Raw genomic sequence first — 26,158 nt, 5'->3', positions numbered from 1 at the left:
GCAGCTCGCAGGATTCGCCAGACCCGAGGGTTGCAATTAAAGATTCCATCATCAGCCGGACTTGCTGCTGAATCTGGTATACAGGAATGCTTGTTTCAGTCGTCACAGTGTTGTATGAAAGCTTTGCTCCATCAGGATGAAGGATGAACGTCACTGGCCTAAATTAGACACACGGTGTGATGAGCTCACCATCGCTTACAGAGGGATGTACGGATCAGAGACCCTTTCATATGGCCACAGGAATTTACAGCTAAAAATGGCTACTTTAATGAGAGGCCTAGAAAAATGAAAGTCAGGCAGACTGAACTAAATGGTGATTGTTTATAGCACAAGAGCAGTAAAGTTAAATGATTAGGTTTGAGTATCTGTCAGGTGTGGTAATAATGCCTGAGGCCTACATGTACCTCAATGCTAATAGAGAATAATTACTCTTAGATGTAGCCTTAATGAAGGCATTTAAGCATGTTACTGAAAAAGTCAGGCAGTGTTCAGTACCACCTCTAGTCCTGTATCTGTGTTTTTTTTATTCTGCACAGGATTTGATGTTTAAAGCAAGCATTGCTTCACTTAAAGGAATACTATCGATACCCAAGTGTTCTAAAATGACAGTGTACAAATAATGTCTAAGTAGCTGTGTAAACATTTTCCTACTTTTCATGTTAAATATCAGAGGCAAAAGCTGTAATTTATTGAGGGTAGGATTTAGCTATATTGGGACAAATCAATTGCAGAACGGGTGTCTGCTTCAATGCACAGCCAGAGTTGCATATCAGACTACAGAAAGCAAATCTCAAACATATCAAACTCTGAAAGCAAAAACAGTATGAAAAGCGGTGACAATTAGTTACATTTCCTCTGCTCTCTTCGCACACTTCAGTCAGACACACAGGACACAGGATCTGCAGCTGTTGGGAGCTCTCTTCTCTGTCACACACAGAGCTGCACATAGAGTTAACTGATCAAGTGTGAGGGGAATTTCCCCTCTCCTCATGGCTCAGTCAGCCGTCAGTTTTGGCGTCAGTAAAGTTTGAATGTATTTTGCTAACAGTAAACAAAGAAGTTGCTATTAAAATGTATACACCAGTACTTAGCAGCACTTCCCAAACAATTCCTGTGTCAATTGAAAAAAAATATGTGAATCGATAGTATTCCTTTAACTGCACTTTACTGCACTTCCCGTTTTAGTAAATCACCCTGTGGAATTCCAAGAAGAGAGCTTTCTAGTTCTCTTTGTAAATTATGTATGACAAGATTATAGGATGTCCATTTAACGGCCACTTAACATTCACTTATGATCCACCTGCTACAGGTCCTGTTATCTCATCTCATTATAATGGATTGACATTCAGACTGCATGGTTTAAAAGCCCATCGCAACAGAGAAAAGTGCATGCTTCGAACAAACAGGTGTGTCTGACCTAACTGGCAGGGCACATCATGCAGTGCTTCTTTTTAAGGCATGAAGTATGTGTGCGGGTTAAAGCAAATGTAATGTTGGGAAAAGATTGCTAAAATCCTGCTGTGAATCTGGACTTTAAAAAAAAAGAAAAGAGGCGAAATGTAACAGTGCCCATTCAGAATGGTGAATGTTGGTGGGAAAATCCTTGAGGCAAATGAACTATTAGCTGGAACACTTAAAGAGAACCCGAGGTGGGTTTGAAGAATATTATCTGCATACAGAGGCTGGATCTGCCTATACAGCCCAGCCTCTGTTGCTATCCGAAACCCCCCTAAGGTCCCCCTGCACTCTGCAATCCCTCATAAATCACAGCCACGCTGCTGACAAACAGCTTGTCAGAGCTGGCTGTGTTTATCTCTATAGTGTCAGTCTGCTGCTCTTCCCGCCTCCTGCAGAACTCCAGTCCCCACCTGCATCCCTTCCCTCCCTGCTGATTGGAGGGAAGGGATGGGGGCAGGGACCCGGAGCTATGCAGGAGGCGGGGAGCAGCTGAGACTGACACTACAGATGTAAACACAGCCTCAGAGCACAGCTGTGATTTATGAGGGATTGCAGAGTGCAGGGGGACCTTAGTGGGGTTTGGGATAGCAACAGAGGCTGGGCTGTATAGGCAGATCCAGCCTCTGTATGCAGATAACATTCTTTAAACACACCTCGGGTTATCTTTAAAGGGAACCAAGCGACACTCTTTTTTTTGCAGTTTGTCCTGGTTTCTAATAGCTATAGGAGCTGCCATGTTCCCACTCCCCTTCAGGTTACCCATTATTTATCCAGGGGAAGGTATGAAGATAGCATCTGTCGCTTCTTGGAACTATTTGAAACAGTGTCCAATATCTCCACCCCCTTGCTGATTAAATATTTTGTTTGTTCTCTGCTAATTTGTGCAATAAAATAATTACAGCAGTCCTTATCTGCCTGAAATTTCTGTGCTCGGGTATGCCTTGGAAGTAGGAGGAAGTAGGATAATAAAGGCCTCTGCTAAACTTTTAAATGTAAAAAGAAGAGGTAAAATGTAAGGTTTTTTTTAACAATGAGCCACATTATTGGCATGCATGTTTACCATGCTATTGAGATGCCCTGGGTGCTAAAAATGGTGCTCAGTTCACTTTAAAGGAAAACAGCAGTGAGAAAAATGTGGTAAGTGGTAACTACCATGTCTATCAGCTTTTTGTCTTGGATGAAATGCTGTTTTAGCTGGATTCTGGTTCACACCTGTGGAACAAGCATGCAGCCAGTGGAGTGATGAAACTCAGAACACCTGATCTGCATACCGTCTGGGACAGCGGCTTACAGTATTAGAGACAGAGCTTTAGTACAGAATCCAAACAAGCAACTTTTTTTTTCTAAAGTAACACATATTGCAGCCTTCCTCCATACTTCTATCACGTCATATTCTCCTTAGGCATGAAGGGATAGCATTGGATTATTTGCCATGACTGAAGCTCTTGCATAACTTTTATATGGAGCTGTTATACTTCTGCTGTCTATAGACATGATAGGACTGGCTGCTTCCATGCACCAGGCATTGGGCAATGTTGTCAGGGATGACCTGATCAGTCATTTTAGAAACTATTGGCGACCTCTGGTAACCCAGAGCACGGTTCTCTCTTCCCTCTCAATAGCAGCTGAGCTGAGCATTCATGTTAAAGCATCTGATTGTGGAAGAAAATCCCTGTATTATACCTTAGAAATGAAGCCTAGAGGGGCATCTACTGGGACCAATATTAGATTTGCTTTGATCTCCATCTAGAAGTTTTAATCTCCATTTCTTTAATAATAGTAGTAAAAATTATTTAATAATCTGTAGGAATACTAATTTATTGTTAAAGGTCCCTTGTATTTAGTTTAATTAACATGTTAACGAACGTTCCAAAAAGTCTCAAAGATGATGTAAACTGATTTCAATTCCTAAAACGCAAAACTCTACAAATATATTTGTTTATGAATTGGCTCTTTCAAAGCTAACTTGACTTGTATTCAAACCTAATAACTGTAGCTAAAGGCCATGCATGTGCTTAAAAAAGCAACAGTCCTTTTCAGCATTTCTGAAAATCTCTATTTGAGCCACAGCTAATTGATTTCTTGCTCTCTAATCACCCCAAAAGGTTCCTATTGGTTTTAGACATTATCAATCAATAAAAAAATAAATGCAGCCACACTTATCTGAGATACCAAACACAAACATTCAGATGTATTTTTATAAATGTTATAAGTCTGGAACAAATCTGGCATTTTAATGAGTTATAAAACCTTGCGGTAGCAATTCGTTTCTTTGAAAGGCAGAGAGTTTTTTTTTCAGACAGAGCATAACTTGTCTTTTAACTTGAAATCGACATTCTTGATTTTGGCAATTTCAGTCTCAGGAGTTCCTATAATGAGCAACTCTAAAAGAACAGATTTACAGTATAATGAATAGCAGGCTATGGGGATAAAAGTACATAATACTTTTTATTTTTGCTACAGCCTCATGAAGTTGAAGATGATGAGAAAATATAGTGTAAATATATTTATGAAGATTTAGTTAATGTTAACTCACCTCTCTTAGCTCTTTGGCCACTTGCTTCAGATCTCGCAAAATTCCCTCTAGCTGTCCAATGACGGCCCGGACTCTCCCTCGGATTCTTTCCCTCTCCCCAGCTCTGCCACTCCGTCCCCCTTGCTCCGTGGTCTTCCCCACCCCCCGAGAGCACATGATTCAGAGAGAGGCCTCCAGCCTCCTCTACAGCTTCTCTCCTCTGGGGGGAGCTCTGCATCTTAACGTCTAAACCCCCTTTGGCCCTGCACCCCCTCCCTACACTCCGTCTCTCACAGTACTGCCCAGCCCCCTCTTCAGGAGGGCTAAAAAATTATATAAAGTCAGAATTACACAAGTGTGGCTGAAGGAACTCTTGGGAAATAGTGCCTGGTATTCTATAAAAGGCAGAGACATGAAGAGCAATGTTTGAAAGAAGAGTTTACATGTATAAGACAAGTTTTTGAAACAGGATATCAAATCATGGAGATCCAAAATGAAGCACTTGCACCTGCAAAAAGAAAAAAAAAAAAAAAAAAAAAAAACAAATATAAATATTATGCATAGTTATGAAAAATGATTGCATAAAAAATAAGAAACAGCTGAGGTGAACCATTACACATCTAAAATTATAGCAAAATACATTATTAGCCGCTATATTAAGCAATCTCACTGTGCACTAATTGCTATATAATCTAATTTTAGAAGACATTGGCTATCATTCATAAAGCATTTCCGCATGCGGAAATGCTTAAAACAGCTGACTTTACCAAACACTCAGCAATTTCGGCATTCATAAAGCCTCTTTCCGCATGAAAAACTGACACTACCGAGCAGAGTGATAAATCACCGCCTTGTGCAGTGATTTTCGTAAAAAATGTAACAAAATTGTAATTCATAAAGATGACCTCAAGTGGTATGAGGACGGGAAATACTGCTCCCTTTTATGTGGCGATAACAATGTAAAGTGAATGGAGACACAGACCTCCCAGGCAGCTGCAGTAGAGCGGAACACGGGGAAATGTATCAACTCGGCAGCTTCTTGTGTCTCCGCAAGCCTACCGCCTGCCTACCGCCAGCCTAGTTCGGGAAATCTCCGCACTACTATCGCACGTGAACACTTTTTTATGAATGCCCACCCAGAAGTCTAAAATACCGGCAGCGGTGTTTTCCTGCACTGATTCTCCTTACTGACGACACTTTTATGAATGATAGCCTATGTCTTAAATGGAAGAAACAAGGAGAGGAGACGATGGGATCATCATTAGTGCAGTCAATAGTGTACAACAATAATGAAGGTCTGAATGGCAAAAAACAAAATCTGCTTAGATTTTACACACTCCTATGGTTTTTCTGTACACAATATAAGACTTCCTGAGGTTTTTTCATTTTTGAGTCTTCTTAATACTGACCCTCTTCATATGCAATGCTAAGTAGCCAGAAGTTTTGACTCAGGATGATACCATTTATTGACTAACCTAAAAGAATGAGAGTTATGGTCCATACTCACGGGCTACAATTGTCGCCGCAACCACGTGGCACGCGCGTGTTGCGGCGACAGGTAGCCTGTGAGTATGGCGCGCGCCCCAAAATGTCGCTACTCGAAGCTGTCGCCGGGCGATTGGTGCGGTCAATTGCCTGGCGACAGTTGCCGCCGCAACTTCGCCGCAACTGTCGCTAGTCCGCATACACACACGGACTAGCAACTAATAGGGAATGCACAGAGCTTCCGGCGGGGGGGAGGGACGTCGGCGACAGCTTCCGTCGCGTCTCTAATCCCTCTTCTGCCGTGTGTATGCAGAGGGACCCGGCGACGAAGTGTCGAGCACACGCTCCCGTGTGCTAGCGACGAGGGACAAAAGTAGCCCGTGAGTATTATGGGCCATTAGTTTTCTGCTGGGCAGCCTTCTTCAGATTTCAATCCTGTTTGAAGTCTGCCAAAGGCTGCCCAGCCGAATGCTTACTCTCATTCTTTTAAGTTAGCCAATAAATGGTATCATCCTGATTCAAAACTTTTTGCTTTTACTTATGGCTAACAGGTGCAATACTCTACTGCTACTACCATGCTAAATAGAAAGGTGCATCCAGAGGGTAGATGTAAGGTAGGAAATCTACCATGGTGATTATCTACCCAAGTTGACCCTACCCAAGTTGAACAAAAGCATACAAAAGTTGATGAAAGAGACATTTATTTATTTAATATTTACAGTAGTTTATTTGTCAGTGGTTTGCACATGGGTGATACATGTCAGGTAGTTGACCTATTTGGGATGCAGCTCTTAGCTATACAACAGTGTTTTCATTGGCTGTTTCAGATACTTATTATTCTCATTGCTTAACCTTTGCCTCTAACATACATGAAACTATCTTTTTTTCCCTCCTCGAAGCTTATCTTCGTTCTTATCTTCTTCCTTAAAATAATACTGAACCCTAACACATTTCCCTTTTTTGATGCCTAACTCCCCTTGTAAGTAATCCTAACCAATAACCCCTAAATAAGCCCTAACTTCCAACCAAAACTGAACAAACTATCCCCCTCCACCTTACTCTTTTTCTATTATAGGATTGTTATCTACTGGTGCATTTTATAAATGAAGAAATGTTCAGCCAACATGGTAGGGACCATAGTATTTTCACAGAAACAGGTGTTTGGCTAACAGAAATATTCACAATTAAAAGACTTTCCAAGTTGATATTGATTAGGGATAAAGTACGAGCCAGAATGCAGCAGTACAAACAGCCTGTTATCCAACAACTGAACAGTTTATACCTTACTCCTTAACCTAACTTTGCTCATGGATGCCTAACCTTTACCTTATGAAACATAACCAGGTATAAAACATATCTGCAATGTATTAAAGAAGGTCTTACAATTGTATTCAAATATGATATACAGTAGGTCACCAGCAAACGAATTAACCACTTCCCGACCGCCGTATTGACAATTGACGACCGGGAAGTGGACCCCGCAAGGACCGCCGTATAGACAAATGGCGGCGGTCCTTGTAGGGGCATGGGCGAGGCGATCGCGTCATCCGTGACGCGATCCTCCGCCTCCGCCTGTCGCCGCTCACCCGCCGCAACATCCCGCCGGCCATACGGAAGCGCCGGCAGGATGTTAACCCGACGATCGCCGCATACAAAGTGTATAATACACTTTGTAATGTTTACAAAGTGTATTATACAGGCTGCCTCCTGCCCTGGTGGTTCCAGTGTCCGAGGGATCACCAGGGCAGGCTGCAGCCACCCTAGTCTGCACCAAGCACACTGATTTCCCCCCCCCCCTGCCCCAGATCGCCCACAGCACCCATCAGACCCCCCCCCCTGCCCACCCCCCAGACCCATGTTTGCACCCAATCACCCCCCTAATCACCCATCAATCACTCCCTGTCACTGTCTGTCAACACTATTTTTTTTTATCCCCCCCTGCCCCCTGCTCCCTCCTGATCACCCCCCACCCCTCAGATTCTCCCCAGACCCCCTCCGACCCCCCTCCCCATGTACTGTAGGCATCTATCCCCCCTGATCACCTGTCAATCACCTGTCAATCACCCATCAATCACCCCCTGTCACTGCCACCCATTTATCAGCCCCTAACCTGCCCTTTGCGGGCAATCTGATCACCCACCCACACCAATAGATCGCCCGCAGATCCGACATCAGATCACCTCCCAAGCGCAGTTTTTACATCTATTCTCTCCTCTAAACACCCACTAATTACCCATCAATCACCCATCAATCACCCCCTATCACCACCTGTCACTGTTACCCATCAGATCAGACCCTAATCTGCCCCTTGCGGGCACCCAATCACCCGCCTACACGCTCAGATTGCCCTCAGACCCCCCCTTATCAATTCGCCAGGGCAATATTTACATCTCTCCTTCCCTGTAATAACCCACTGATCACCTGTCAATCACCTGTCAATCACCCATCAATCACCCCCTGTCACTGCCACCCATCAATCACCCCCTGTCACTGCCACCCATCAATCAGCCCCTAACCTGCCCCTTGCGGGCAAACTGATCACCCACCTACACCAATAGATCGCCCGCAGATCCGACATCAGATCACCACCCAAGCGCAGTGTTTACATCTATTCTCTCCTCTAAACACCCACTAATTACCCATCAATCACCCATCAATCACCCCCTATCACCACCTGTCACTGTTACCCATCAGATCAGACCCTAATCTGCCCCTTGCGGGCACCCAATCGCCCGCCTACATGCTCAGATTGCCCTCAGACCCCCCCTTATCACTTCGCCAGTGCAATATTTACATCTGTTCTCCCCTGTAATAACCCACTGATTACCTGTCAATCACCTGTCAATCACCTATCAATCACCCATCAATCACCCCCTGTCACTGCCACCCATCAATCACCCCCTGTCACTGCCACCCATCAATCAGCCCCTAACCTGCCCCTTGCGGGCAAACTAATCACCCACCGACACCAATAGATCGCCCGCAGATCCGACATCAGATCACCACCCAAGCGCAGTGTTTACATCTATTCTCTCCTCTAAACACCCACTAATTACCCATCAATCACCCATCAATCACCCCCTATCACCACCTGTCACTGTTACCCATCAGATCAGACCCTAATCTGCCCCTTGCGGGCACCCAATCACCCGCCTACACGCTCAGATTGCCCTCAGACCCCCCCCTTATCAATTCGCCAGTGCAATATTTACATCTGTTCTCCCCTGTAATAACCCACTGATTACCTGTCAATCACCTATCAATCACCCATCAATCACCCCCTGTCACTGCCACCCATCAATCACCACCTGTCACTGCCACCCATCAATCACCCCCTGTCACTGCCACCCATCAATCAGCCCCTAACCTGCCCCTTGCGGGCAAACTGATCACCCACCCACACCAATAGATCGCCCGCAGATCCGACATCAGATCACCACCCAAGCGCAGTGTTTACATCTATTCTCTCCTCTAAACACCCACTAATTACCCATCAATCACCCATCAATCACCCCCTATCACCACCTGTCACTGTTACCCATCAGATCAGACCCTAATCTGCCCCTTGCGGGCACCCAATCACCCACCTACACGCTCAGATTGCCCTCAGACCCCCCCTTATCAATTCGCCAGTGCAATATTTACATCTGTTCTCCCCTGTAATAACTCACTGATTACCTGTCAATCACCTGTCAATCACCTATCAATCACCCATCAATCACCCCCTGTCACTGCCACCCATCAATGACCCCCTGTCACTGCCACCCATCAATCACCCGCTGTATCTGCCACCCATCAATCAGCCCCTAACCTGCCCCTTGCGGGCAATCTGATCACCCACCCACACCAATAGATCGCCCGCAGATCCGACGTCCGATCACCTCCCAAGTGCAGTGTTTACATCTGTTCTCTACCCTAAACACCCACTAATTACCCATCAATCACCCCGTCACTGCTACCTATCAGATTAGACTCCTATCTGCCCCTAGGGCACTCAATCACCTGCCCACACCCTCAGAATGCCCTCAGACCCCAGCCCTGATCACCTCGCCAGTGCATTGCTTGCATCTATTCCCCCCTCTAATCACACCTTGAGACACCCATCAATCACCTCCTGTCACCCTTTAGCACACCTACCCATCAGATCAGGCCCTAATTTGCCCCGTGTGGGCTCCTGATCACTCGACCAAACCCTCAGATCCCCCTCAGACCCCCTTCCAATCACCTCCCCAGTGCATTGATTGCATCTATTTTCCCCTCTAACCACCCCCTGAGACACCAATCAATCACCTCCTGTCACCCCCCTAGCACTCCTATCCATCAGATCAGGCCCAATACAACCTGTCATCTAAAAGGCCACCCTGCTTATGACCGGTTCCACAAAATTCGCCCCCTCATAGACCACCTGTCATCAAAATTTGCAGATGCTTATACCCCTGAACAGTCATTTTGAGACATTTGGTTTCCAGACTACTCACGGTTTTGGGCCCGTAAAATGCCAGGGCAGTATAGGAACCCCACAAGTGACCCCATTTTAGAAAAAAAAGACACCCCAAGGTATTCTGTTAGGTGTATGACGAGTTCATAGAAGATTTTATTTTTTGTCAAAAGTTAGCGGAAATTGATTTTTATTGGTTTTTTTTCACAAAGTGTCATTTTTCACTAACTTGTGACAAAAAATAAAATCTTCTATGAACTCGCCATAGACCTAACGGAATACCTTGGGGTGTCTTCTTTCTAAAATGGGGTCACTTGTGGGGTTCCTATACTGCCCTGGCATTTTAGGGGCCCTAAACCGCGAGGAGTAGTCTAGAAAACAAATGCCTGAAAATGACCTGTGAATAGGACGTTGGGCCCCTTAGCGCACCTAGGCTGCAAAAAAGTGTCGCACATGTGGTACCGCCGTACTCAGGAAAAGTAGTATAATGTGTTTTGGGGTGTATTTTTACACATACCCATGCTGGGTGGGAGAAATTTCTATGTAAATGGACAATTGTGTGTAAAAAAAATCAAACAATTGTCATTTACAGAGATATTTCTCCCACTTAGCATGGGTATGTGTAAAAATACACCCCAAAACACATTATACTACTTCTATTGAGTACGGCGGTACCACATGTGTGGCACTTTTTTACACCCTAAGTACGCTAAGGGGCCCAAAGTCCAATGAGTACCTTTAGGATTTCACAGGTCATTTTGCGACATTTGGTTTCAAGACTACTCCTGGCATTTTAGTGCCCCTAAAATGCCAGGGCAGTATAGGAACCCCACAAATGACCCCATTCTAGAAAGAAGACACCCAAAGGTATTCTGTTAGGAGTATGGTGAGTTCATAGAAGATTTTATTTTTTGTCACAAGTTAGCGGAAAATGACACTTTGTGAAAAAAAACAATTAAAATCAATTTCCGCTAACTTGTGACAAAAAAAATAAAAACTTCTATGAACTCACCATACTCCTAACGGAATACCTTGGGGTGTCTTATTTCTAAAATGGGGTCATTAGTGGGGTTCCTATACTGCCCTGGCATTTTAGGGGCCCTAAACCGTGAGGAGTAGTCTTAAAACAAAAATGACCTGTGAAATCCTAAAGGTACTCATTGGACTTTGGGCCCCTTAGCGCAGTTAGGGTGCAAAAAAGTGCCACACATGTGGTATTGCCGTACTCGGGAGAAGTAGTATAATGTGTTTTGGGGTGTATTTTTACACATACCCATGCTGGGTGGGAGAAATACCTCTGTAAATGACAATCTTTTGATTTTTTTACACACAATTGTCCATTTACATAGAAATTTCTCCCACCCAGCATGGGTATGTGTAAAAATACACCCCAAAACACATTGTACTACTTCTCCTGAGTACGGCGATACCACATGTGTGGCACTTTTTTGCACCCTAACTGTGCTAAGGGGCCCAAAGTCCAATAAGTACCTTTAGGATTTCACAGGTCATTTTGAGAAATTTTGTTTCAAGACTACTCCTCACGGTTTAGGGCCCCTAAAATGCCAGGACAGTATAGGAACCCCACAAATGACTCCATTTTAGAAAGAAGACACCCCAAGGCATTCTGTTAGTAGTACGGTGAGTTCATAGAAGATTTTATTTTTGTCACAAGTTAGCGGAAATTGATTTTTATTGTTTTTTTTCACAAAGTGTCATTTTCCGCTAACTTGTGACAAAAAATAAAATCTTCTATGAACTCACTGTACTACTAACGGAATACCTTGGGGTGTCTTCTTTCTAAAATGGGGTCATTTGTGGGGTTCCTATACTGTCCTGGCATTTTAGGGGCCCTAAACCGTGAGGAGTAGTCTTGATGAAATGGAAACTTTTTTTTTTTTTTGTCACAAAGAGTCATTTTCCGCTTACTTGTGACAAAAATTAATATCTTCTATGAACTCACTATGCCTCTCAGTGAATACTTTGGGATGTCTTCTTTCCAAAATGGGGTCATTTGGGGGGTATTTATACTATCCTGGAATTCTAGCCCCTCATGAAACATGTCAGGTGGTCAGAAAAGTCATAGATGCTTGAAAATGGGAAAATTCACTTTTTGCACCATAGTTTGTAAACGCTATAACTTTTACCCAAAACAATAAATATACACTGAATGGGTTTTTTTTAATCAAAAACATGTTTGTCCACATTTTTCGCGCTGCATGTATACAGAAATTTTACTTTATTTGAAAAATGTCAGCACAGAAAGTTAAAAAAATCATTTTTTTGCCAAAATTCATGTCTTTTTTGATGAATATAATAAAAAGTAAAAATCGCAGGAGCAATCAAATAGCACCAAAAGAAAGCTTTATTAGTGACAAGAAAAGGAGCCAAAATTCATTTAGGTGGTATGTTGTATGAGCGAGCAATAAACCATGAAAGCTGCAGTGGTCTGAATGGAAAAAAAGTGGCCGGTCCTTAAGGGGGGTAAAGCCCACGGTCCTCAAGTGGTTAAGCATCCTGGACCTTATGCAATTCGATTTTCCCTAGTTTTCTCCTAGGAGATAATATTTTATGTCCTGTTTAAAATAACTTACCAGCACTGTAATTGAAAAAGTACCAGAAACTAGGTGGAAAAGTACTGTCATAATTATTCTGAGCATTTTCTTGCTTGCAGGTGGTTTAAAAGGAATTTTATTGACAAGGTGTTAAAATATCATCTAGGAGAACCTTAGGAGAAAACGTTAATTGAATAAAGGCCCATGAGTCCTACTGATCTTGAGCTTTCAGATGCCCATATCTCTTTATTACAAAGAGGGCTATCTTTTTCTTATTTTGAAAGTTATGAAGTTTTATGCCTTTTTCTGAAACAGTTTCTACAGTTATTATTTAAGTCAATATGAATAAGGAGCGAGGTGACCACAGGATAGAGAGGCTGACATCTACTTGAGGTCTGTAAACCTTCACTTCATTGTGTGTGATGACAAAACACTGAACTCTATCACAGGACAAAGTTTCTCCCGTGTCTGGATTTTAAAGGAAATAAAAATTCACTCCTATTTTTAATGATTGCGTTCAAACATTTTGGGGTGTCATAACAACAGAATTTAGGTGAACATGCTTGTGGAGTCATTGGAAAAGAGAATTTACCTAGTGGAGAGCGTAAAGTCTTATAAGAATTAAGTTTTTAGCCAAATACAAGACCAAGGCTACAAGACGGCCGGTGTCATCTTTAGTAAAGAATACGTAGTTGTTTATTAGCTAATTAATACTGTAACAACCAAGCTTACATAATCTATAAACACATAAAAATATGGAGGCCACTCCCAGGACACCTTTTGTGTGTATGGCACGGATATCACTACAGACAGAATTGTACAATTACTAGTCCTGAAGTTTAACCACTTCAGAACCACAGGCTTACACCCCCCTAGTGACCAGGCTATTTTTCTCAATTTAATTCTCTGCAGTACACAAATGACCCCTCTCCTTTTCTGCCCACCAAAATAGCTTTCTGTTGGTGGGCTCTGATCGCTGCTGGGATGTTTATTTGTTTTTCTATATTTTTTTTTTTTATAAATTTCCCTATTTTTTTACTTACATTTTTCCCCCCAGCCAGTCAATGAGAGCGATAGGCTGTCATAGGCATCAGCCTATGAGAGCCAATCACTCTTGAGCCTCTCTAGGGGACAGCCAAGTGACACGGCTGTCCCCTGTAGAGCACTGCCTTACAGCGCAGCGCTGTACAATGTAAATAGATAGCAAAATCCCCATCTAACAGTCTCCTAGTGGCGATCGCCGCTGGTTGACTGATGATGCAGCGCCAATGCGTGCGCGATCCCCAGCAAAACACGCCCCCAGCAGTTCACGTCAATTGGCGTTGGGCGGTCCTGGGGCTGCCACCTTGTGACCGCCAATTGGCATTAGGTGGTCTCAAGGAGGTTAAGCGCAATGTGATGAAAGTGTCCTTATTTACTTTGGATAGGATTGATGTTATACAGATTTGTAGTGACTAACGTGGAGTTCTATATTTTGTGGTGCACTAAAGTAGGTGAACTCTTTAGAATTCTCAACATTTCTATGTAAATATGACCTAGAACAAGAACTGTTCTTAACAAAACTCCTCGAACTAGATAATGATAACCCAATTACATAAATTAGTCTAATTTATTATACCTGATAATTGTTTATTGGTACAGGCCGTCTTCCCTGTGCCTCCAGTTTCCCCCTCTGTACCACCTCTGTCCCCCTATGCCTCCACTGTGTCCATTTCTGTCCCACCTGTCCCCCATGCCTTTGGTGTCCCCCTACTGTCCCCTTGTGACCCCTCCTGTACCTCCTTTATGCCTCCTGTACCCCCTCCTATCCTCCCGTGCCTCATACATTCCATCCCCCTATACCCCTATGTGCATTGTGCACTCCCCTTGTCCCCCTCTGTGCCTCTTCCACCCCTTGTGCCTCCACCCTTCTGTCTTCTGTCCCCCTGTGGCTCAATTCATTCCTAAAAAATGCAAATTGTCTAGCAGTCCTGCTGATCTTCTGACTCTAATACTCTGAAGGTGGCCACACACATTACAATTTTTTCCATTCAATTTTACCCCAATTTCTTAAAACCAATCGTACCAAAAAATCAAAAGGTTTACTCGAAATTGCGGCAATCGCGCACATGAGTGTTTGTTAAATCAAACAATTTCTTAAAAAATTCCAACCGACCTGAAAAATTGGATTGAAATGGTCAAATTTAATCAAAATAAAAAAATTGTATGGTGTGTGGCCACCTTTAGCCATATTCCCTGAACAAACATGCATATCAGGCAACTGGTATTGATTAGTAGGAAATAAATATGGCATCCTCCATATCCATTTCACTTTAAGTGCCTTTTAAAGAGGAGCTGTCAGCAATACTATCTCAGAAAAAAACAACACATATATAAGTAGATAAATACTTGTTCTACTTACATAACATATGTATTGCACTGTCCACATTTTGATTTTAGTGATTTTTATGCAGTAAAAAAAAATAGAGAAATCCTTCTTAGCATTTCTCATTTTAACTGTGGCTATCTTGAAGCCAATCCTGATGCCATTTCCTCCCTTACTCTCCTCTGCCTGATTGTGTATGCATAGCCCACCCTTCACTATAGAAAGTGCATTGTTTCTGCATGGCCAGTCAGAGAGGAACAGAGGTGTGGGAGGGGAAGACAGGAGGGAAAGAGGCATCAGCCAATCAGACTGCATTAGTTAAGTCTGAGGGGAAATAAAGAAGCAAAAAAAAAAAAACAGCCTAGCATGCCCTGCAAATTCCTTTTTGTGTACCAAATTTTGTGTGTACCAAATAAGAGTCAGGTAAACTGGGGAATGATCATTTATCAACAAGAAAAGTAATAGTTATTTTAACTTTTGGATTACCTGGTTAGCATCCTTATTACCAGATAAAAAGAAATAATTGTTTTTTGATTTTATGCCCAAAAGTTGCACTTTTAATGTTACATCAGTGATGTAAATATCAGGAGAGCAAATGGTACCTCTTTTCACATAGCTTAGGAAGTACTGATACAATTGAATGTCTAATGTGGTGTAAATACAACACATTATTTTTTTTTTTTTAACGGAAATATGTATATAAACACTTATGTTGCCTCTGCATGGAAACCTGTTTCTGTTGCCTTACCGATGAGAAAAACAAATGAAAAATAAAAACTTTGAAAACTGAAGAAGGCTAATGTTTAACCACTTGAGCCCCAGAAGTTTATTATTATTATTATTTAGTATTTATATAGCGCCAAGATTTTACGCAGCACAGATTGTCTTGTCACTTAACTGTCCCTCAGAGGAGCGCACAATCGAATCCCTACCATAGTGTTACAAACCTGACGCTGCTGCCGGCGGCTCCTCCGGTGTTTCCGTGCAGCAGCAGAAGCCGCTTACTTCATCTCCATCTGGCGGCATCCCTGGCTCCCCAGTGTATGTGAGTCAGCGCGGCGGTTCCGGACGTGTCTCTAGGCGGGCGCGCACGGTTCAGAATAGCCTTTATATGCTAAGGAGGCGGGTGTGAGGTGTGTCAGCTGACGTAGTGGTCAGCTGACCATGGCTCCCGCAGGAGCGCTGCTGATTAGCTGGAAGTTCCGAAGGTTTGGTTCTGTACTTTACCTCGGTACTCCTGACTTGTCATTTGTCCTGTGTCCGTTATAGCTATCAGTTCGCTGAGCGCTGGACCTTGCCTTATTACTGTGCCTAGTCAGCTAGCCTTCAGAGCTATATATATATGCAGACACTGCCGATATATATGTACTCTAGTTAGATCAGTATTGTATTTTGTATATTGTAATTCTCTGATTATCTGCCTTATTCTTCTGCTGTATATTCTGTGTATGACCTGGCTTGCCCCTCACCTTGATTTTGTCTCATCCTTCTTGTGCTGCAGTCATCTGATACTAGTTAAACGACTCTGTCTCTGCCTTACCCTCGGTACCTCAGTTTCTGATACGTGTATGACCTTTGGCTATCCCCAACTTCCCGATATCTCTATAATCAAAGTATCTAGTGTTCAGGCATTACACATAGTCTTATGTCTATGCATGTATCATGTAGTGTATGTATGGTAGTCTAGGGCCAATTTCAGGGGGAAGCTAATTAACTTATTTGTATGTTTTTGGGATGTGGGATGAAACTGGAGTGCCCATAGGAAAGCCACGCAGACACAAGCAGTACATACAAACTCCCTGCAGATCTTGATCTGGTTGGGCTTTGACCCAAGGGCCCAGCGCTACAAGGCTAGTGACCAGACCATTTTTTACAATTTGGTAATTGTAAAAAATTACCGAATTACAGCATGATGAAATGCTGGCAGGTTGATCGCTGGGGCCCGCTGTGTACAGTGAGGGGAGCTCGTGTGAGCACGAGCTCCAGTCAATTCTCATTCCTCGCAAGATGACGCACATATGCGTCATGGAGAAACAAGAGAGCCGCTGTCCTGCCGCAATCCTGTGTTAGGTGGTTGGGAAATGGTTAAGAGATAAAAATCTTCTTTTCATTGGCAACTGTCCACCATCTGTAGAACACAGAAGAACAATAATGGACATAGCAGGAGGAGTCTTCAGACTTTCTTGCTATTAAATTTTAATGCAACAAAAAATGCTGACATAATTCAGTCCAGGTAGATGATAGCATACAGGTTACTGCCACAAATGTCTGTCCAGGCAAGACCCTCCTACATGGTGATTGCAATTTCATGGCTTAGGCCCTTTCTTAAGGTGCCTGTCAATGACACAGTCTTGAATGTACAATTGTACCACTTCTGTGTAAAATAAGGGACTTCCTAAAGTATCCACTGAAAGTGTATTCACTCAGTTTACACTTTTACCCTTCTACAGTACTATATAAATTTGGTATATATTGTACTATATAGATTGTACAGTCAATATTGTATTATTGATGGTCACCTTTAATTGTACCAACAAACTCTGCAGGAAAATGACAAAGTACCTCCTGTACATAAACTAAAGCTCAAGAGAAACTGGGTCATGCAGAAAAACAGCGATTCCAAACATCCAATCTGATCTACCAAAGAATAGTTAAAGCAGAAGAAAGTTAATGTCTTGGCTGAGTCAAACCCCTCACCTCAATCCTACTGAAAATGCGTGGAAGACAATAAAGTAAACTAAGGACTCATTCACACAGTGCGCATACACAAACGCAATTTCGTGCGTGCATTGCCATCGTGCGGCCATCGCACAGAGTACATGTTGTGGTGCGCTAGGAGCGCAGACGCCGGCAGCCAACCCATCAGGAAATGTGTGCGTTGTGGGATTAGATGTTCCCAGAAACGTTACATTGTAACGCATGGGAACGCACACCTGTAATGTAAATGGTAGCATGAAAGTCTATGGACTTTTATGTTGCCATGTAGATCGTATACTATGTGCGTTGCGTCAAAACTGACAGCACAGCACATAGTGTGAATGAGCCCTAAACGTTACATATCTTATGTGGCCCAGTATACGTGGATTAAAGGTGCACTTCTACTTATGTGTTAGGAATGTGTGTAGTCATAAATACAGCGCCACGGAATATGTTGGCGCTTTATAAATAAATAAATAATAATAATAGTCAAAATAGCAAACCTGATTACAATGTGCATTAAGAATTTGCATAATGCTAACCCAGTAGAACCTGGAGTTCCGAAATTATTAATTTAAATGTTAAGAACTATACTTATGAATTATGTTCTTATCCATTAAGTCTTTGGTGCGCTTCAAAAGTCTACCTGGATAACTGTAATATATATATATATATATATATATATATATATTATATATATATTCATTTATTTTTTATGCTTTGGACTCTAGAGACCTAGAAAGTATTGACTAGATAAATAGTGAGGGCCCGTTTGCCGCATGCGAAATCGCATAGCCATTACAAGTGGATGGGACTGTTTCCACTTGTCAGGATTCCTTTGCATTTTTCTGTGCAGAAAAAATCTGCACAGCAGAGCCATCAGAATTCGCATACCGTATACCGCTATGCGAATCACATACAATGTATTTAATAGGGAATTTGCATGCAGTATTGGTATGCGAATTTTCATACGATTTCACATGGAATCAATGGAAAAGTACACAGGCACTGCCATGGGTAAATTCGCATACATCGTCATCCATGCGAAATTGTATGCAAATTTTACCGCGGTGATTCCCACCGCACAAGTGGAAACGGGCCCTGAAAGTGATAATCAGTTGTTAGATGAGAAAATGGCTTTATAGGAATTGAGTGGGCTCCTTTCTTGCTGTGTGTATTGAATTGCTAGGGATTTTTCTGGGACTCCCAAAAGTGACACAACACCCCCAAAAAGCATACCTAAGGGGTGTTGCTAGAATGGTACATTGGAACCTTGAATGTACCTTGAAAGTGTGACGGTAAGCAAATCAAATTCCCTGTGTATGCCAATGGTGTGTGATTAAAGCTACAAGACCACTAAATGAAATAAATATTTTTTTAACAGTGGCTACTAAACAGCAAGTGGATGTAAGCGGGTGGAATACATGTGTTATGTAGGCGCTAGGTCCTGCTCATCCTCCACCCTCCCCTCTACGTATATTAGAAAAAAATGGGCTATTTTGATTAAAAAAATGCTGCTTGAAATGATCAGAGACAATTGCTTTGGATTGCCTTTGGATTACAAGTGTGTACGAGGTTAACTGTAGTAAATAAACATCATGCTCTACACATTACAGTCCCTTCCTACATTTAATTACAACAATCACTACTGTTAAGAGCTTGCAATTGTCTAATACATGAATATGTACTTGCATGATTCAATTAAGAAACCAGTGCAGGGCTATAATTGCCTCACTTGGCCGCACTTGCCCCGGGCAGATTAGCACTACGCTTATCTCCTATTCTTCTCCAGGTGATAAGGCATTAACCAGCTCAAGATGGTGCTTTTGTGGTTAATTTTTTTTCTCAATGATTTATTTTTAGTTATACTTTTTATTTTGTTGGCATTAAAAAAATAAAACTTAAAAAAACCCTATTTAATCCCTTGTCAACCATGCAGAACAAAATTGCCAGAACAATCAAACAATGTAGGGGATCCACTGCCTAAACAATACCAGCCCCACATGATCTATTATATGGAAAGTTCTGCAAGAGGACATGCACATTTTTATATAACTAATAAAAATGTTTAAAACATATTAAAGATGCTAAACATAAATTAGTATGGAGTTAGTGGGGCACTAGGCGACAAGTGATGTGCTTAAAACACTTTTCTAAGGTTCCAGATTCCAGTTAAAAGTACCAGTTGATTTGCAACTCCCACAGGTACTGCAAGCACTAAACTGACAATCAAATCACTTTGCAAACTGTGTGCGCTGCAGGGTGAAAGAAAACTTGCAATTCACACCTGTAATTTAATCAGGCCTTTAGACGCTGCCTGCAGTAATTTGTATAATCCTGCTGAAGAACTGGAAATCATCAAAAAAAAAGTCCTAACCAACAGGCCTAAATAGTCACTGTACATATCTGATTCTCGCATAAGTGATGCATTGGTGGGCTTCTTTTTAAACAGCCCAGACTAAAGGGGCCCATACACTCGGCCAATTTTTGGCTGATCGATTGCAAATCAATTGACCAATCAATCGATTTGCAGCTGATTTCGATCGATTTCAATCGATCTGGCAGGCTGGAAAATCTAGGTCAATCTGTTGAGATTGCTTATCATTTTGCATTGGACCTAATGGAAATCTGATGGCAAAAAAATGCCATCAGATCATTTTCAATAGATTTCAAACTGAAATCTATTGGAAATCTGTTCCTAGTAAAAAATGCTCCAAAACACATCAGATAGATCAGAAATCTATCTGATGATCTATCTGCTGCTAATCTAACGAGTGTATGGCCACCTTAATGCTGGGAATACACCATACAATTTTCTGTTAGATTTACCTGCCAGATAGATAAAGTTCAACATGTTGGAAATGTATCTATCTTACCATCTATCTGCCGAGCAATTAGGCATTGTTCTACTCAGCAGGAGATAAACAGAAGACAATGCACCAGAGATAATGACCATTCTCTACAGAAAATAATCTAATTATGCATTCTAACAGAAGAATCTAACAGAAAATTGTATGGTGTATTCCCAGCATTAAGGTAGCCATACACTGGTCGATTTGCCATCAGATTCGACCAACAGATAGATCCCTCTCTGATCGAATCTGATCAGAGAGGGATCGTATGGCTACCTTTACTGCAAACAGATTGTGAACCGATTTCAGCCTGAAACCGTTCACAATCTGTTGTGGTGGTGGTGGTGCTGCCGCCGCTCCCCCCGCCCGCATGCCCGCATACATTACCTGCTCCGCCGGCGCGACTCCAGTCCCCAGGTCTCCGCTGTCTTCTCCGCTCTGGTCTCCAGGTCCAGCATGCCTTACTTCTTCCTGCCCGGCAGGAAGTTTAAACAGTAGAGCCCCCTTTACTGTTTAAACTTCCTGCCGGGCAGGAGGAACTGAAGCATGCCGGAGACCAGCGCGGACACGGAGCAGCGGTGACCGGGGGTAGTCGTGCCGGCGGAGCAGGTAATGTATGCGGCTCTATTGCGTCGGTCGTCGGGTAATCGAACGCCGCTAGCGACGCGCTCCCTACCCGCGGGTGATCGACGGTAATTTTCCGCACGGAGCGATCGACGGGATCGGATGAAATGGATCGAAATTCGGCGTGTAGCGCGAACGATTGGCAGCAGATTCGATCCCAGTGATCGAATCTGCTGTCGAAACGGCGGCAAATCGGGCCAGTGTATGGCCAGCTTTAGACTTACAGATATGGGGACCTCAATGGTGGCCACATGTCTCCCTTCATCTGGACCTCTGGGTATGGCAAGATGTGGCTACCAAAAATTTATTTCAGATTTGTGCGAGGTTATTAGTAGAGATGGCCTGAATGGTTCGCTGGCGAACAGTTCCCAGCGAACTTCCAGTAGTTTGCGTTCGCGAAGAACCGCAAACTTTTGCAGAAGTTCGGTTCCCCCCCATAATGCACCATTAGGGTCAACTTTGACCCTCTACATCACAGTCAGTAGGCACATTGTAGCCAATCAGGCTACACTCTCTCCTGGAGCCACTCCCCCCTTAGGGCAGCGTCAGGCCTTTGACTCACTTGTGTGCCTGTAGTAATTTGAGAAGGGACAGCTGCTGTAGGCTCTCTCATAGGGAAAGCTTAGTTAGGCTCTTGTAGGCTTGTTAGCTTGCTCCTTGCTGATTCTTATTGCTAAAATAGTACCCCGCAACAGCTCTTTTGAGAGCTAATCTTGTTCTTGTGATCTAATTTTTTTTTGTGTGTTGCCCACTGGCACTGCATTATACAGCCCTATTTGTTGCAGCTGGACCTTGGTAATCGCTATACTGTGCCAGGCCCTGTCTAACTATCTATACTGGGACACCTACCTATGCCTAGCTAACTACTGGGGCACCCACCTACCTTTACGGGAACACCTACCTATGCCTAGCTAACTACTGGGGCACTACCTACCTACATGGGAACACCTACCTATGCCTAGCTAACTACTGGGGCACCTACCTATACGGGAACACCTACCTATGCCTAACTAACTACTGGGGCACCTATCTACCTATACGGGAACACCTATGTATGCCTAGCTAACTACTGGGGCACCTACCTACCTATACGGGAACACCTACCTATGCCTAGCTAACTACTGGGGCACCCACCTACCTATATGGGAACACCTACCTATGCCTAGCTAACTACTGGTGCACCCACCTACCTATATGGGAACACCTACCTATGACTAGCTAACTACTGGAGCACCCACCTACCTATACGGGAACACCTACCTATGCCTAGCTAACTACTGGTGCACCTACCTACCTATACGGGAACACCTACCTATGCCTAGCTAACTACTGGTGCACCTACCTACCTATACGGGAACACCTACCTATGCCTAGCTAATTACTGAGGCACCTACCTACCTATACGGGAACACCTACCTATGCCTAGCTAACTACTGGGACACCTACCTATGCCTAACTACCATATGGGCTTGAAAACTGCTATCTCCTGCACTCTGGCCATGGTGCGCACCAGTCCAGCATGGCTGTCACTACACAAACAGCTGTTTGCGGTGCGTTACACAGAGAGTTTGGTGTGTCAGTGTGAAGCAGTACTCTAATTACACTCCCTGATTGATGTATACACATGCAAGATGTTTTAAAACACGTTAGGCCTGCAATTTAGCATTCAATGTGATTTCTGTCCTTAAAACGCTGCTTTGTGTCCAATCCTGATTTTTCCCCGGGACTTTTGGCGTCTATCCCACTCCCCCATGCCCCCCTCCAGGTGTTAGACCGCTTGAAACATATTTTCCATTATTTTTGTGGCCAGCATAATTTTTTCTATTTTTCAAAGTTCGCCTCCCCATTGAAGTTTATTGTGGTTTGCGAAAGTTCGCGCGAACCAAACTTTCACGGGAAGAAATCAGAGGTTCGGGCCATCTCTAGTTATTATCTGTGATATATCAGTTATATGCAAGGGGAGTGAAGGGCATGGTGGAACAAATGTTATAAGTAGTATGGAAGTATGAAATCTTGATCTTAGGATTGGAAATCAGGGTGAACTTATTGTTACCAGCATGTATTAGAAGCTGACTGTGGGGAATGTGGGCCTCCAACCCACCGGGCATCATCTAAATAAGTTTTAAAAATAGAAACCTGTAGGCCAATTTTTTAGGGAACTGATATAATTTTACGCTAGATAAGGACAATGGTGTGGGGTGTAAGGCCCTATACCACTGTTCCAGAGATAGAGGAAGGCATGGAAAGCAAAGAGCATTAGAAACACATAGGAAGGGGAACAATCAGAAGGTAAATGATCAGATGTGTCCGTATTTCCCCAAGTTTAACAAATTAAAAAAGCAGTAGGTAAACATTGACATGAGATACAGCTGAATCGTGAGATTAGGGAAATTGTAGATCCTACCCCTCATGCTTCCATAAACCGGACACCTGCACAGAATAGTATACTAGTGGACTCTGGATATGTTGGAAATAAGGAAAATAATTCATCATCTTGAATGGCAACCTACTGAAGAATGTATAAATGCATTTACTGTGAAATTACTGGATTAGTGAAAAAGAACAATATTATCTTGGATTCACCTTCATCAAAAGTAGTTTAGTATACTCTTCTTTTTACACTACAGGTAGTGTTTGGTAATAAATGCCCACATAAGAAAATGTACACTGCCTGGGAATACAAAAGGGCAGTGAAAAGCAAAACATTCAAGTGACACTGAAGCACTCTGTATTTTAAACTATGAAGCAGAGCAGAGTTTTTGAACTTTACTGCACTAAAACCTTAAACAAACAAAAAACAGTGAAGGACAGGCTGAGATAAGTGCTTCAGAAAACAGCACTGTAGCTGACCAAGTTTGGTCGCAGAGCTCAGGAAGGCTCTTTTGCATAGATAACTGAAGTTTCTTAACTCATCCTTTCCTGGAAACTATATGAGACTCCTATCTGTGCTACTAATGTTCTATTTCTTAGCTGTACTACACATACAAATCATTATATCATAAGTTTATTTTCACTTCAGATTCCCTTTAAAATATACATATTAAAAAAATGAAAAGTCTGTTGGCTCATGTTACTGAAGAACTTAACAAGAAGGCTGAAAATAAAAGGCTTCCGCACAGTGATTGCTTTCAGACAGACAAAATGTAAAATATCACACTCCATATCATGATAGGTTTAAATTAAAATACCAAGTCATGTCACTTCAGCGCCTGCCTTGGACTCTGCCATAGACCGTAATGTTAATTATGGCTATAGAGGCGCAGGGGAAAATATACTAAAAACACTGCCATTCAGGTGCCGGCAATAGCTGGACCCCAAATTATGTCACTGAAGGAGTAGGCTAAGTAATCAGTAGGGGAATATATTTATTATATCCCCTACATTACCTTACACAGGGTGAGCCATCTCTCCGCTTCTCCCTGGCCCATATGCAATACACTTTTTCTCCTGACTTTTCTCCTAGGTGATGATGTTTCATCTTCTCTTTAAAATAACTTTACAGAACTTTGCAATTGAAAAAGTACCAAAAAGTTGGGTTAAAGAGACACATGGACTCCAGCACAAGCAAATCTTCTTTTATTGATGCCACGAAGCACAGGCACAAGAAATGCCCCTACAGTCTACAGCTGTTTCACGTGTATACCACGCCTCCTCAGGACACGTAGGGCCTGTCACTCTCACCTCCCACACCACCTTTATACAGAGAGCCGTTCCCATCACACTGTACCAAAAAGTACATGGAAAATTACTATAAAAATTATTTTGAGTTTTATATTGCTTGCTGGTGTTTTCAAAGGCATTTTATTGTGAAAATATCACCTAGAAGAAAAGTCAGGAGAAAAAGTGAATTGCATATGGGTCCCTGTGCCCAAAATGCAGCTGCCAGGAACATACATACTCCTATATAGTGTACTGGTTAAGGGCTGATTCAGGAGACCAGAGTTCAAATCTCACTCTCTTCCTGTTCAGTAAGGCAGCACCTATTCAGTAAGGAGTCTTGGGCTAGACTCCCTAACACTGCTACTGCTTACTGAGTGTGCCCTGGAGGCTGCAGCTCTGGCGCTTTGAGTTTTCCATGAGAAAAGCGCAATATAAATGGTATTTATTTTGTCTTGTCCTAAATACAGACTTGGATCCTTCTTATAATATCTTAAAAAAATACTAATGGAACTGAGAAAATATGGACAAAGTTCTTGGGAACTGTAACAGCGTTACGTTATTGTGTGGCCAGTACATGTCTCATATATGGGTACAGGGATATCTTATATCAACAATGTAAATCACTCGAGGAAACTCAGAAGAATTGTATGAAAATATGCAAAAAGTTTTAATAAATCCAGAAGTGCAAAAAAGTGCAACAAGATTCACAGATCTTCTGGCAGTACGGGTAGTGAAGATGTGGTCCACTGATGAAGTGACCACTCCTTCTCTACCCGTCCTACCAGAGTGCAGCATGCTATTATGGATTCCATAGAGTGGTGTTCCTTGGCTTCATTGTGTGTCCAGATGCTATCCATCCATGTATCTTTATAGTGCAGATATTTATGTCTGTTTGTGAAGGCCTGAAAAAGGGTCTGCCTAAAACAAGTCGACGTTTTCGCCTTAGCACAAACAATTGTTCACCTTCTTGTGGCCATTATGTGATACCTACTATGAGATGAGATGTCTATTTGGAGATCTGTGAATTGTTTTGCACTTTGTTAAACCCAAAATGAAGTTCATACATTCCCTAAGCACGCTTTTTTTTTAGTGTAAGTTATTAACAATACTTTTGGCATTGTATTTTTTAAGTCATAAAATTAATTTTATCACTGTGTTTGCACGTGTGTGTGTGTGTGTGTGTGTGTGTGTGTGTGTGTGTGTGTGTGTATATATATATATATATACATATATACGTACATACATATACATATATACATACATACTGTATATGCAAGCCCTCCATTTCCACTTCTTGGGAATTACAAGAATAATATTTGAAACTCCAACAATCTCTTGAGCATAGAAATGAATATGAAAGAGGTGGGTGGGGAAAACATGAAACTAAGGAATGAAAATTGTAGACTGTCTCCATGCTTCATCCTTTCCACTGCATCTGTCACTGCTCTTTGTCATCACCTGTAGCCAATACTGGGATTTGTAGTCTGGCATGTATTGTTTTCCTACCAT

The 26,158-nt window shown here is 42.5% G+C and overlaps 1 protein-coding gene across 1 annotated transcript in view; it reads right to left on the bottom strand.

Moving 5' to 3' along the window:
* The window catches only part of INSYN1 (inhibitory synaptic factor 1), a 44,484-nt gene that overhangs the window by 9,423 nt on the left and 8,903 nt on the right, over positions 1–26,158 (bottom strand). Inside the window, exon 3 of the mRNA XM_068272584.1 lies at positions 3,995–4,481. Coding sequence (XP_068128685.1) covers positions 3,995–4,150 — 156 coding nt within the window. The 5' untranslated portion in view covers positions 4,151–4,481. The remainder of the gene's footprint in view (positions 1–3,994; positions 4,482–26,158) is intronic.

The sequence above is a fragment of the Hyperolius riggenbachi genome, chromosome 3 (genome assembly GCF_040937935.1).
Source record: "Hyperolius riggenbachi isolate aHypRig1 chromosome 3, aHypRig1.pri, whole genome shotgun sequence".
Lineage (NCBI taxonomy): Eukaryota > Metazoa > Chordata > Amphibia > Anura > Hyperoliidae > Hyperolius > Hyperolius riggenbachi.
The sequence above is the reverse complement of the archived record's forward strand: the minus strand, read 5'-3'. Positions and strand labels throughout refer to the sequence as shown.